The sequence below is a fragment of the Pteronotus mesoamericanus genome, unplaced genomic scaffold (assembly GCF_021234165.1).
Source record: "Pteronotus mesoamericanus isolate MK-2021 breed Mesoamerican mustached bat unplaced genomic scaffold, CSHL_Meso_final contig_116, whole genome shotgun sequence".
NCBI lineage: Eukaryota > Metazoa > Chordata > Mammalia > Chiroptera > Mormoopidae > Pteronotus > Pteronotus mesoamericanus.
Genome location: NW_026555027.1, coordinates 6,373,945 through 6,388,605, shown reverse-complemented (window position 1 = coordinate 6,388,605; position 14,661 = coordinate 6,373,945). Strand labels below are relative to the sequence as shown.

General features: G+C 38.7%; 1 protein-coding gene across 3 annotated transcripts in view; it reads left to right on the top strand.

The window, feature by feature from the left end:
• BRWD1 (bromodomain and WD repeat domain containing 1) overlaps positions 1–14,661 on the top strand; it is a 111,375-nt gene that overhangs the window by 14,219 nt on the left and 82,495 nt on the right. For all 3 annotated transcript variants that reach the window (XM_054578409.1, XM_054578400.1, XM_054578390.1), the window contains exons 5-8: positions 9,865–10,015; positions 12,086–12,184; positions 12,532–12,692; positions 13,954–14,175. In XM_054578409.1, coding sequence (XP_054434384.1) covers positions 9,865–10,015; positions 12,086–12,184; positions 12,532–12,692; positions 13,954–14,175 — 633 coding nt within the window. The remainder of the gene's footprint in view (positions 1–9,864; positions 10,016–12,085; positions 12,185–12,531; positions 12,693–13,953; positions 14,176–14,661) is intronic.

Here is a 14,661-nt window from a genome sequence, read left to right as displayed (position 1 = left end):
GGAAGGGGCCACCTGGTACTGGTGGGCCTGGTCTCCGGTCAGGGGGTGTCTGAGTTGCCCCCACCAGGCAGGGCCAGGTAGTTGTCTTATGTTTTACTACTTGCTGGGAGCCACCCAATCATGTACTTCCATGGGGGGACCCCACCAGTAAAACTCAAATTATGTGTTGACACTCTTAAGGCACTTTCCAAAGGTGACACTTAGACTGTGAGTCATCCCTAGGGTGTGTGTGGTGGGGTGACTGTCACCTGTTGTCCCCCTGCAGAGTGCCCTCTACTCTAGCAGTGGACCAGTGGTGCTTCTGGAGGCCTCCATGTCTCTAAGTGCAGACTTGGTGCTGCCACCCACTGGGCAGAAGCTGACTTGCCCTATGTAGGGCCATGGAAGTTAGGGATGTCAACACTGGTACCAGTTCAACACCAAGAGGAATCCCCCAATTTGGGGACGTGCTGAGGAAGGATACTGTTTGGTGCAAACAGCTTTATTGTGAAATAGCATGGAGGCGGGTCCTTCTGCTCCAGCTAGATGTTTCTAGTGTTTCAGTTCCAGTTGGGGGAAATGCAGCCTTCAGGAAGAGTAGGCTCCCAGCCAGAAGGGAGCTGATTTGTGGAGAAGTTCCCTGCCCCGGTCCCTAGTTGGTTCATCCTCTTAACAATTGAGGACTCCAGATCTTCAGTCTGGTCAGAAAGGAGGTGTTTTGACTGGTTGGTGTGAAGATGCTAATGAGGATATGGCTGCGCAGCTCCTGATTTGACAGAAAACACCTCAGGCCTGTTGGTGGAGGTACAATTCCAGGAACTCATTTACTAGGCCTGGCTCAGTTGGTAGGAACACAATTCAGAACAGGCTTCTTCTTGAAATGCAGTTAGCATTAGAGGCCCCTTGTGTAAGAATGGCTGCTAGGATGTGCTTTTAGGTTCAAGCCCAGTTAATCACCAGGAACCCTCCTTGGTGTTACTTTTAACTTTATCTGGATCCATGGGAATAACACATGCCAGTAGGCCAAAGAGGGAATCTAAGAACCACCACCAAGGAACCAAAAAAGCCCTGGAGCCACCTCTTTTTAAAAATAAACATCAAGAAATCTAGCTTTTATCCTCATGTTTACAGATACTACAGAAAATTGTTATTCCTTTGGATAAAGGCAAAAGTAGCGACCAATGAGGAAGAAAATGATATTAGTAGATTGCATAGAAATGCTATTAGGGTATATCCCCATTTAATACTGGAGTCAGCACTGATAGCATTTTCCAGGTAAGAGTTACTTTGTAGGGATGATTGGTGGATGACTTTGCTACAGATACTCAGCATACTGAATATGTGGGATTATGATATGCGGGGTTGCATAGCACATGAAAATCGGCTATGGAATACTTTACTAACAAGCAAGGGCTTAAATAATAAAGATGTGATGATGTCTTACAAGTCTGTGGGTGGAATTTATGCAGTGATGTAATGGGGTTTTGTGAAGACTCTGTCTTTCTGCTTCGGGAACCTGATGTTTTGACTTTTATCCCCTCAAATTTTAGTTTTATGGATGATAGATGACTGCTGGCGGTGATATCCGAGAACCGATGGGAGGGAAGGGTTTTTTTATTCTTGAGACTCTCTTATTAGGGAGGATAGTTTTTCTAGGAACATGCCCCTAGCCAGGAGATTTCTTCTCAGTTTCATTGGCCAAAACTAGATGGCATGATCTAGTTATGGAAGAGTCTGGAAAAGTGAGGCTCTGCCCAAGTAAGGAGGTAATAGCTGTTGGGTAAGCAATTGTTATCTGCTCAGGGAAGCTTTAAAACTGGTTAATGTTTCTCTCTTTTTTTTAAAGTCTATTTTATTGATTATGCTGTTATAATTGTCCCAGGTTTTTTCCCTTTGCCCTCCTCTGCTTGTTACCCCCTTTTCTCCACTTAGTTCATGTCTCTGGGTTGTGCATGTAACATATTTGGCTTCTCCCTTTCCTTATACTATCCTTAACATCCCCCTATTTTGTTCCTAGCAACTAGGCTTCTTGATTTCTACACCATTTCCTCTTTTCTCCTCCTTCCCCCTCCCAGCTGATAATCCTCCAAATGATATCCATACTTGTGATTGTGTTTCTGTTCTGGTTGCTTGCTTATTTTTTTAAAAGAGTATTTAGTTATTTGTTTTTTTCAAGAGGGGAAGGGAGGGAGAAAGAGAGGGAAAGAAACATCAATGTGTGGTTGCTTCTCGTGCGCCCCCTATTGGGGACCTGTTGTGCAACCCAGGCATGTCTTCTGACTGGGAATCGAACTGGTGACTCTTCGGTTCACTGGCGGGCACTCAATCCACTGAACCACACCAGCCAGGGCTGCTTAGTTTGTTTATGCTTTTGTTTTTTAGATTCAGTTATGGATAGTTGTGAGTTTGTTGTCATTTTACTGTTCATAGTTTTGATATTTTTCTTAAATAAATTCCTTTGACATTTCATATAATAATGGCTTGGTGATGAAGAATTCCCTTCGCTTTACCTTGTCTGGGAAGTACTTTTATCTTCCCTTCCATTCCAAATGATAGCTTTGCTGGATAGAGTAATTTCCGTTGTAGGTCCTTGCTTTTTATCACTTTGAATACTTCTTGCCAGCTCTTCCTTGCCTTCAGAATTTCTTTTGAGAAGTCAGCTGACAGTCTTATGGGAATTCCTTTGTAGGTAACTTCTGCTTTTCTCTTTGCATGTAAGATTTCTCTCTGTATCTTTAATACTTGGCACTTAAACAATTTTTTTTATGTATTTTTAGAGAGGGAAAGAGGGAGAAAGAAAGGAAGAGAAACATTGATGTGTGAGAGAAAACATGAGTCAGTTGTTTCTCACATGCCCCCCGATGGGCGACCTGGCTTACAACCCAGGCATGTGTCCTGACTGGTAATCGAACCAGCAACCTTTTGGTTTGTTGGCTGGTGCTCAATCCACTGAGCCACACCAGCCAGGGCGGGCATTTTAATTATGATGTTTCTTGGTGTGGTCCTCTTTGGGTTCAACTTGTTTGGGACTTTCTGTGCTTCCTAGATATGCATGTCTACTTCCTTCATCAAATTAGGGAAGTTTTCTTTCATTTTTTCAAATGGATTTCCAATTTCTTGTTGTCCTCTTCTTCTGGCACCCCTATGATGCGAATGTTGGACCTCTTGAAGTTGTCCCAGAGGCTGCTTAAACTAACCTCCTTTTTTTGGATTCTCTTGTTGTTGTTCTGATTGATTGTTTTTTGCTTCCTTAGGTTCCAAATCATTGATTTGATTCTTGGCTTCATCCACTCTACTGTTATTTTCCTGTAAATTGTTCTTTATTTCAATTACTGAATCCTTTGTTACTGATTGGATCTTTTTTATGTTGTTGAAGTCTTCAGTAAGTTCCTTGAGCAACCCTGTAACCAGTGTTTTGAACTCTGCATTTTATAGATTGTTTATCTCCATCTTCAGCTCTTTTTCTGGAGTTTTGAGCTGTTCTTTCATTTGGGCCATGTTTCTTTGTTTCCTCATTTTGGCAGCCTCCCTGTGTTTGTTTTTATGTATTAGGTAGAGCTGCTTTGATTCCCTGTCTTGGTAGTGTGTGGCCTAATGTAGTATGTGTCCTGTAGGATCCAGTGGCACAGCCTCCCCTATTACCCAAGTTGGATATTCAGGGTGTGCCTTTTATGTAGGCTGATTATACCCTCCTTTTGTAGTTGAGCCTTGGTTGCTGTTGGTTGGTCAATGGGAGGGATTTACGCAGGCCATTCAGCTGCAAGGATTGGATGTGACCACTTAACCAACCTGCTCCCTCTGTGAAGGATCAGCTGTGCAGGGGCAGGGTGGCAGTGGTCTGTAGCTGTCCACTGAGTACACTGGCCCTGGGGTTTCCTGGGTAGTGCAGACCAAGGTTAGCCACCACCTTTGTTTTGCCTGAGCTATAAAGCAATCTGAGATGGCTCCTACATATGCTGGGCTTGGAGATTCCAAGCTGTGAAGGCCTGTCCTATAGCTAACTGAGGCCAGCTATTGCTTGTTTGGTAGGGTTTAGGAGGTTGTGAGGCAGGAGCCAAGAACAGCTGTTCATATGGAAAAGCAGCTTGGGTGGGCCAAGTTGGGTGTGGCACAGTCTCTCCTGATCTCCAAGGTGGGTCAGATAGTGTTAGCAAGGTTGATGAAGTCTCAAATATGGCACAAACCTGCTGGTTCTGTGGCTCTGTTGGAGGAGGTGTCAGAAAACGGACAATGGTCTTTGCATGCCCTTATGCCAGACACTTCAGCTTCTCCCAAAATGCCACTGGTGCCCTTCAAGCTGCCACCCTGGTGCTGGAGCTCAGAGGGAGTGAGCCTGAGTAGGTGAGTCCATGTGTGGATCTTTTAAGAGTAACTACTTGGGATTCCAGCAGTTTCTTCCATTGATTCAATCTTGGCTGATTTTTTGCAGCGAGAAGTTGTGGGGACTTATCTTCCTGGCACTGGAACCCTGGGCTTGGGGTCCTGGTATGGGGTTGGGACTCTTTGCTCCCGAGATAACCCTTCTGAATTTTTATCCACCACCTGTGTCCCTCCTACCAGTGTCGATGGATATGGTTTCTTTAATACCATAGTTGTCAGAATTCCATTCAACTCAATTTCTGATGTTTCTGAGTCATGGTGGTTCTATATTTTAGTTGTAATTTTTATGTGATTGCGTGAAGAGGCAAGCCATGTCTGCCTACGCCACAATCTTGACTAGAAGCCCCTGGTTAATGCTTCCGCATTAAAGTAAGTAAATGCTTTTAGGTGAAGAATCTTCACACTAACACTAGGACTTTTCTCTGCCTAGGTCCTTTTGTATAAACTGAGTGTTACACTCTTTCTCCTCTCACTTCTATAGAATATTTATCCTGCCATTGACTACTAAACTTTCACTTCTTTATAAAGCATAGAAAAGAGGTCAAGAATATCCATCTCATCAGAAACTGAGGGGAATTATTGTTTTATAAATTGATCTGAGAGAGAGACAGACAGACAGACAGACAGACAGACAGACAGACCCTGATCTGCTGCTTCACTCATTTATACATTCATTGGTTGACTCTTCTATGTACCCTGACCGGGGATTGAATGCAACCTTGGCTCATCGGGACGTTACTCTAACCAACTGAGCTACTTACCTGGCCAAGACTGAGGGGGATTATTTAAGCAAGGAAGACATCAAATTTTTATTTTGTGTAAAAGACAGTGCTCTGTCACTTTTTTTTTTTTTTTTTAAGATTTTATTTATTCTTAGTGAGAGGCGAAGGGAGGAGGAAAGGGAAGGAGGGAAACATTGATGTGTGAGAGACACATCTGATGGTTGCCTCTTGCACAGCCCTAAGCAGGGACCCGGCTAGCAACCCACGCATGTGCCCTGACTGGGAATTGAACCAGTAACCCCCTGGCTTACAGGCCAGCAGTCAGTCCACTGAGCCACAGCAGCCAGGGCACTCTGTCACCTCTTTTTGTTGCTGTAGTACAGTGTTTTGACTGTTTACAATTTTTATTTATTGATTTTTTGGAGAGCACATAAGAGAGAAACGTTGATTGGTTGTTTCACTTATTTATGCATTCATTGATTGAGTCTTTTATGTGCGCTGACATGGAATTGAACGCGCAGTCTTGGTGTGCCAGGATAACACTGAGTAAGCTACCTGGCCAGGGCTGTACTGTTCTTTTTTTTTTTTTTTTTTTTTCCTTTTTAAATCCTCATCCAAGGGTATGTTTATTGATTTTAGAGAGAAAGGAAGTGGCGGAGGGAGAGAAACATTGATTAGTTGTCTCTGGTATACACTGGACCTAGGTATGTACCCTGAGCTGGAATTGATCCCGCCAGCATTTGGTGCATGGGATGATGCTCCCACCAACTGAGCCACCTGGTGAGGGCTGTACTGTACTTTTTGTTGCATAAGAATTGTAATATATTATAGTTCACTTATATACTCACCATTGTGAAGTTTAATTTTAGAGAAAGTTAACAGTCAGACAGGCACATATGAAATGCATTAAATATTTATTGTAGATCCCGATTAGATTACAGCATATCAAACTTTACAGAAAAAGTTATTTTTCTCTCATAACTTTCCAATTAATCAGATTATCTAGATCCTACTATCACTTTCTGTAACTCCTGGACTTGAAAGAGGCTCAAGTTCACAGTAGTATTTGGTGGTACTGATAGTAATAAAGTGATCCTAGGGTTTTGGCTGAAAAAGTTTGTGAGGCTGCGTATGGCTACAAAAAAACAAGATGGTAGAGAGATTGGCTATTTGACTGTTGTAGAGACTTAATTCTGGCCTCACTCCTGGGACCTTGTTTAACTGGCTTACTCATGGGAGTTGGCTGAATAGAGGCTGTTCTTTCATTCTTGTCTAGGACTGAAAATAAGGAAGATTACTCCATTGATTTGGTCAATATACTATTTTAATAATCCAGAAACATTATCTATTGATTATTTTTGTTGCCTCTTTTTGGAACTAGAACCAAAAATTAATTTCCAGATGCACTTTATTTTATAGAAAAATAGGGTAATTCTGCCCCACCTCTGATCTTTGGTGCTTTTCTTAGAATCCTCAGAAATTTGCAAGGACTCTCTCTCTCTTTAGGGAAATTACAGCTGCTGCATGGGATTAATGTATCTGGACATTGCCCAAACTATGTTGAAGCCATCTGTTTTAATGATTAGTTTTGTGGCATCGAGGCAGTGAGTATAATATGCATGTTTGTAAAGTTCTCCTTTTAGATCATTTAAGAGAGAAAGTAAGATCATGTCTAGCACTGGGAAGCAGTCTGTTTAAAATCTTCTATCCGTACTTTTTCTATCTAGAAAAGTTCTTTTTATCCATACCTTTTATATCTGATCTTCAAAAACAAGTCTCCATTCTTAGGTAGGCTTGATTGTGTAACCTGAGAACTCCAAGTCAGCTGTATAAGTTCTGTACCCACCTGAATAGTGGAAATCTCAAAGCAAACTATTAGGATAGAAATGAGTGATTTTCCCCGTTATAAAAATCATGTTGCCATTGCCCACTGTCAATTTATCTTAAATATTTAAGCCTTTTAGATATATTGTTTAGGCTGATCAGTGTTATTTTTAAATTTGCATTACTGACAAGTTCTTAGATCTCTAATTTTCTTGGTTTCTATTGGAATTACCTTCTAGTTCCGCCTATCTTTCTTTCCCCTCCTGTGATGAGCTAATTACTATATTTTTTGGACTTTTACGTACTCACAATTTGAATTACAGAGTGCTAATTAGTAATAAACACTTTTTGATGTCTCTCTGAGCTTTGATATATTTTTTGAGTTTTGCCTTGGAATAGCTGTCAAGATGGGAAATGTAAGGGTGAAAAATTGAAGATATTTTCTGCTCCAGGGCTTATTAGCAAAAACTTGATATTGAATCCATGTTTATTTTATATTTAGATTCATGATTGAAAACCAAAAGTAAGAGTTACAACTACATTTACATTTTCTCTGGAGCGGTGCTTCTTAGGGAGTTTGAAAATGGGGCATTGTTGGTGCTGGAGTAGTGCGGGAGCGCTGTTGGCATTAGTGGAAGAGAGCCAGGAATACCCTCTGTCCTGAGTGGGGGGCAGTCCTGTGCACTGATGGTTTGTTCTCAAATGCTGTTAGCATCACAACCGAGAAAATCTGGAGTAATGCCACATACATTCATATCAGATATCAGGCATATTCATGAGTTAAACTTACACATTATTATTCTTGTTTTTCTGAGGTATAATTGACATGCAATAAACTGCACAAATTCCCTGGTCAGGTAGCTCAGATGGTTAGAGTGTTGTCCCGATACGCCAAGGTTGGGGGTTCAAGCCTCAGTCAGGGCACATACAGGAAGCAACCAATGAATGCATAAATAAGTGGAACAACAAATCGATGTTTTTCTCTCTCCCCCCTTCCTCCCTCTCTCTAATCAGTAAATAATTAAAAAAAAGAAACCTCACATATTTACAAAGTGTTGAAGTTGATTAATTTGGGTGTTACATATCTATTACATTCAAAAGTTGTTCTCTATCCCTTTGTGATTCCTCCTGCTTCTCCCGCTGCCTCCAGCAATCTCTGATCTGCTTGCTCTAACTATATATTAATTTTGCATTTTGTGAACTTGAATATTAATGAAATCATACAGTGTGTACTCTTTCTTTAAAGGTTTATTTATGTGTTGAGAGAGAGGAAGGGAGGGAGAAAAAGAGAAACAGCCATGTGTATGAGAAATACCATTGATCAGTTGCTTCTCACACGCCCCCTACTGGGGACCTGACCTGCAGTCTGGCCCTGTGCCCTGACTGGGAATCGGACTGATGAACTTTCAGTTCTCAGGCTGGTGCTCAATCCACTGAGCGCACCAGCCAGGGCAGTGTGCACTCCTTTTATGCCCTCTTTGAGCATAATTATTTTGAGAGTCATCTGTGTCCTTTTTTGTTATTAATAGTTCATTTTTTAATTTCTGAAATAGTATTCCATTGTACAATGCAAAATAATGTGTGTTTTCATAGTCACCTGTTAATGGACATTTTGAGTTGTGACCACTCTTCAGCTTTTAAAAAGCTGTTTACAAACCTTTATATGGACATGTGCTTTCATTTTCTTGGGCAAATAATTAGGATTAGAGTAGCTGGATAATATGATAGGTGTTATGTGCCCAACTGTTTTCCAAAGTGATTGTATTATTTATGTCTACAAGCAGTGTCTCCACATTGTTGCCAGTCTTGATCTGGTCAGTCTTTTTAATTTTAGCCATTTTAGGTGTGCAGTGATACCTCATGTTTTTAATTTGTATTTCATCAGTTGCCAGTGATGTTGAGCATCTTCTCATGTGTTTAGTTGCCATCTATATATCTTCTTTGGTGAAATGTCTGTTTGAATCTTTTGCCCATTTTAAAAAAGTTTTTCTTTAATTGTTGAATTTTTCAAGCCCTTATCAGATAAGTGCTTTGCAAATATTTTATTCTGTGGCTTGTCTTTTTATTTTTTTAACAATGTTTTTTGAAAAAAACCCCAGGAGTTTCTTTTTTAAAAGATTTTATTTATTTTTAGAGAGAGGGAAAGAGTGGGAGAAGAGAGGAAGAAAAACACCGATGCGCGAGAGATACATTGATTGGTTGCTTCTCGCATGCCCCCAACTAGGGACCTGGCCTGCAACCCAGGCATGTGCCCTGGCTGGGAATCAAACTAGCAACCTTTTGGTTCACAGGCCGGCACGCAGTCCACTGAACCACACCAGTCAAGGCAGAAATAGTTAGTTTTGATGAAGTCCAGTTTATTAATTTTTGTGTGGATTGTGCTTTTGGTGTCATATTAGAAATATTTGCCTAATCTGAGGCCATAAAGATTTTCTCCAGTTTTTCCTTTTATTACATGTTTTATGGTTTTAGATTAGACATTTAAATCAATGACCTGTCTTGAGATAGTTTTTGTTTATGGTGCGATATCTGGATCAAAGCAACTTTTTTTGGCAAATGGATATCCAATTATTTCAGTCCCATTTGTTGAAAAGATTATCTTCTCTCCTTTGAATCTTTGTCAAAAATGAGTCATCTTTATATAACAAGTCATGAAGTCAAGTATTGTTAGCTCCCAACTTTGTTTTTCTAAAAGCTATTTTGGCTTTTCTAGGTTGTTGCATTTGCGTATTAATTTTAGATTGAAATTACCAATTTCTACAAAAATGTTCTGGGATTTTGGGATGGCTTTGAATCTATACATTAAACTACCATTTATTTAAATCTTCTTTTATTTTTCTCAGCATTGTTTTTATAGTTTGCATTTTACATGTTTTTCATATTTTGTCAGACTTATCCCTAAGTATTTAATATTTTTGATGCTATTATAAAATTTTTTTAAAACTTGCTTTCCAATCAGGTCTTGTCCAATAAGCATGTGGCTCCTGATCATCTGTTGCAAATCTGCCAGCGCATCGGTCCCATGTTGGATAAAGAAATTCCACCCAGTATTTCAAGAGTCACTTCTTTACTTGGTGCAGGAAGGCAGTCTTTGCTACGTACAGCAAAAGGTACCTTAATTTGAAGAAGTGTTCTGCTTTGTATTACTAGCTTAATAATTACTATAATTGTGAAGTAATGTGAGCATTGTGGAAGAAAGGTGATATGTAACTATACACCGTACTGTGGACTATAAAATTCTCTGCATTTAGCATAGACATTGAATTTTATGACATAAGTGTTTAATGGGTCCTTCTGCATTTAAAAAAAATGATGAAGGTATAGATGTTAAGCTAAAAAGTTTCAATTCTGAGATGTGTTTGAGGTTTTATTGATGTGAGTTCTTAATTTTCCATTTTGTAGCTCACCTATAACTTCATTGAATGTAATTGTACGTGTCTAATAAACTCTTTAAATGCTAGAAGTATTTCATTTAATATTTAGATCTTTGAAAGCCCTTTGTTATAAAGGGGAAGTGATTTTCTAAATTCGGTAGCAGTTTGAAAACAAGCATCCAAAATGTATAATTGCATGGTTCTCTTTTCACCAACTTAATTTTTTTGCTAAGTTATGTGGTAGCAAACTGTTGGAATTGCTGTTCTTTTTCTGTTAGCTTGGTATAAATCACTTAGACTAAGTATATGTATGTGATATGATCTATGTATACAACATGGCTTAACTGCTAATGGGCAAGAATGTTGGCTCTTCTGATCCTGAGCATACGTCAAGTTCATCCCCCATGATTATTTTTAAGATCTGTTGCTGATGTGATGCTGCCTTTAGATGTACCACCAGTATAAAGCTTGACTGAGAAAGAACCACCCTCCCTCTTGGTTCCATGCCAGACTGGTTTGTCAGCATTAGTTGTTTCTTTGTGCTCTATGGCCATGCCACACTGTGGCTTGAATTAGGAAACTGTTCACATTCTTCCTTTTTCTGTGTTCCTATTTACCTTGTAATTATTCTGTTTTAGGTTGTTATATAGTAGTTGCCTGGGTAGCCTGTTTTCTTTACTTGTGTCAAGCTCAATGTCGTTTTGTGATGAGCACTGCTTTAGAACTGGCAGACCTTAGAAGAGACTTCAGCAAGCTGTCCTAGGGTAGGGACCATATTTCTCTGTTTGTTTTGTACTAGTGCCATGGGAGGATGCCTGGTAACTGCTCTTTGATCATGATAGTAGTAATGAATCCTTTTATGTAAAACAATATGCCTGTTAGTTTGGGGCACCCGAGGCTCAGTAGAGGTTTAGTAGAATATCTTCCTTCCCGTCCTCTTAGTTGTGAAGAACCTAATTTCTAGCACAGAATAATCTCTGTTCTGCTACTCCTCCCTATAGAGGGGCAGACATTTTTTTTTTTTAAGTATATTTGCTGGTAGGTCAAAGAGGGATGGGACTTTAGAATTAGTGTTCAGACTCATATATTCTACATATGTGCTCTTGTGTAAAGATCAGCTATCACCCTTAAACAAGAGGAAAGCCATTTAATTTTGTCAGTATTTCCGAAGGAGATTAAAGTCATAGTAATATTGGCGAAAATTAATTTTAAAACCTAATAACATGTAAGTAGTTAATTAAATCAAGGATCTTCATATGAATCAAAGAAATTAAAATTTTCCTTACAAAAATTTTTGTTTTTGAAAGTGGGATCAGTTGTGATTAAGACTTTTTATCGTTAATGTTGTATGGTATAAGTCTACTTTGAAAAATAAAAATTTATTTGGCATTGAATGGGACTTGGAGTCAAAAGATCTGGTTTTGTGGTCTATCTTGATTAATCATTTGCAGTGGATCTCTTTAAAGGTCCTGGAACCTTTGAGCCTCAGTTACCTCACTTGTAAATTGGCGATCAATACCTACCTCACAGGGTTGTTGTGAGGATTCCATGAGATAATGTATGTGGAAAGCACTTTGTAAATTGTAAAGTGCTACACAATGTTAGTTGTTGTTGTTGTATCTGAGATGTCTTAAATTTTTTTTCCTTCAGAAATAGTCTAATAAACTTATAGGGCTTTTCTGTTAAAGTATATTAGTTGGTAAAATTTTGAATAAACAGTTTATTAAAATATACGTAAGTATTCTATAAAATCTTTCTTGGGGTTAACTTTCAAGATTTTATGTGTATCTAAAATTCATTTTAAAGACTGCAGGCACACAGTTTGGAAGGGCTCTGCCTTTGCTGCTCTTCATAGAGGAAGACCTCCTGAAATGCCAGTGAATTACGGTTCCCCACCAAATCTTGGTAAGTGAGCCTGGCCTTTTAGATGCCTGAAACCATTCCTTTAATTTCTAGACCAACTTTGTAACTGCCATCTTAAAATTTTAAAGGAAATACTGATAGTAGCATTGTCTCAGTAATAACAAGGATCAATTTTCAAATTTGTTTTCCTAAAATACTAAAATTAATAAAAATTAATGAAAAACATTTTTATTATTAAAAAGGTCTATACCAGTGACTATAATAGAACAGAACTGAGAAGAAACTTGTGTCCTTAGGATTTCTTGAACATAGATTTTTGTTTTGGAGTTTTTCTTAGCTTTTTACATACTGGCGCCCCCTTAACCATTTTTGTTGTTTTTATTTCCTAGTGGAGATACATCGAGGCAAACAACTCACAGGGTGTTCCACTTTTAGCACAGCATTTCCAGGAACTATGTACCAGCATATAAAAATGCACAGAAGGATTCTTGGACATCTATCTGCTGTTTACTGTGTAGCATTTGATAGGACAGGACATAGAATCTTTACAGTGAGTTAACATTTTAAACTCAATTTGTTACCATCTGGAGCACTTTGGTGTTCGTCAGAATATTCTAAGAAATCTTTTAAAACACATAGATTCCGTGTTTCCCATTCTCAGGGATTTTGACTCACTAGGTGTGGTGTGGGGCCTGTAAACTTGCATTTTTATCTGGTGTCCCAAGTGATTCAGATGTAGATAGTCAGGCCTTGTATGGTGGTTGTGAGAGAGTGATTTAGAGCAGTGGTTCTTGGGCATGATCATCAAGGATGCTTAAATGTATACATGCCTAATACTTCTTCAGCCCATTCTAGATTTACTGAATTAGGTTTATTTCCTCTATGTGTATTAATCACAATCGAACCAAAACCCCTCACACAAATATTTAAATCTTTCCAGGTGACCCATAGTCACTTTGAGTACTCACTGATCCAGGGAAATTGACTGATTACTTGAACACTGAAATATTTTATAATTACTATAAAACTATATGTAACTATTATAATTTGACTTACATTTTTAATATCGTAAGGGAAAATTGGGATGGGCAAAAAGTTCAAATTTTAGGCCCTGGTTGGGTAGCTCGGTTGGTTAGAGCACTTCTGATCTGCCAAGGACGTGGGTTTGATCCTGGGTCAGGGCACATACAATGAATGCATAAGTAAGTGGAACAACAAATCCATGTCTCTCTCTCTCTCTCTCTCTCACTCTCTCTCTTTAAAAAAAAAAAAAAGTTCAAATTTTATTTCTCAGTTGTGAGATTCAGAGTAGATACTCACTATTTGCAAAATGCTGGTACTATAAATTTTAGACTCTGTTGTTTGGTTATTTAAAATGAGGGTGCTCGTCCTATTATTTTAAGTTGTGTTTGGAAACAACCACTCTTGTATCTCACCCTCTGAAATGTGGATCTGTCCTAACACTCATAAAATTATTTAGCTTCATGTGAACTAAATTGATATTTAACTATTATTGCTGAAATAGGTGAGCCATGAACTTGCAGATGGACTTATTACTGGGCAGAGAATTTTGAGAAGATAGTGTTTATAATATAGTCTGATTCATTAAAATGAAAACTTCACAGTACCTTATGTAGACATTGTTTGATTTTAAAAACTGCTGTAAGTGTTCTCAGCATGAGTCAGTCTACGGAGTATTCTACAGTTGCAAAGAGGAATAGTTACAGATACTTGAGTGACATGTGAATGGTATTTCTTAAATGGTAAAAGAGTTCTGTATTAACATTTATTTTGGGTGTATTTTTTCTTAGGGATCAGATGATTGTTTGGTGAAGATTTGGTCAACACACAATGGTCGCCTATTATCCACATTAAGAGGTCATTCTGCAGAAATTTCAGATATGGCAGTAAACTATGAGAATACAATGATTGCTGCAGGGAGCTGTGATAAAATAATCAGAGTGTGGTGCCTGAGAACCTGCGCCCCCGTGGCTGTGCTCCAAGGACACACTGGGTCAATTACGTCTTTACAGGTAAACTAGTGTTTGTGGACGTATTCGTGCGTTAGCTCCTTTTTCTTTAAAGCTTCTCTCTGGAGATGAGAAATAGTAAGATGCTTAGTAATTATATGCTCTATTTTAAATTTAGTAATCAAGAAAAAATATAATTAATCATAGTTCCATGATTCTTGGAAGGATGATTTGATAAATATGTAATGTGGTTAGAACTTTGTATAAAGGCTTAATGGATACGAAATCAGTCAGTTAGAAGCTGATGAATGGTTAATGGTTTTCTCCTTTTAAAACTTGTGGATTTTTATAAGCTAATTAAAATTTGCTGAAATATATTTAAACTCACTATTGGTCCATGTTCTAGAATTTACATTTAAACAGTCACTTTCAACATTGCTACCCTTCATTTTGTATACTTGAAGAGACGAAGCTTGGAAGAAGCTTCTTCGAAAAAGTTATAGGTTAAATCCTACCTCCCTTAAAAAAGTGTATGACCTTGGGGAAAAA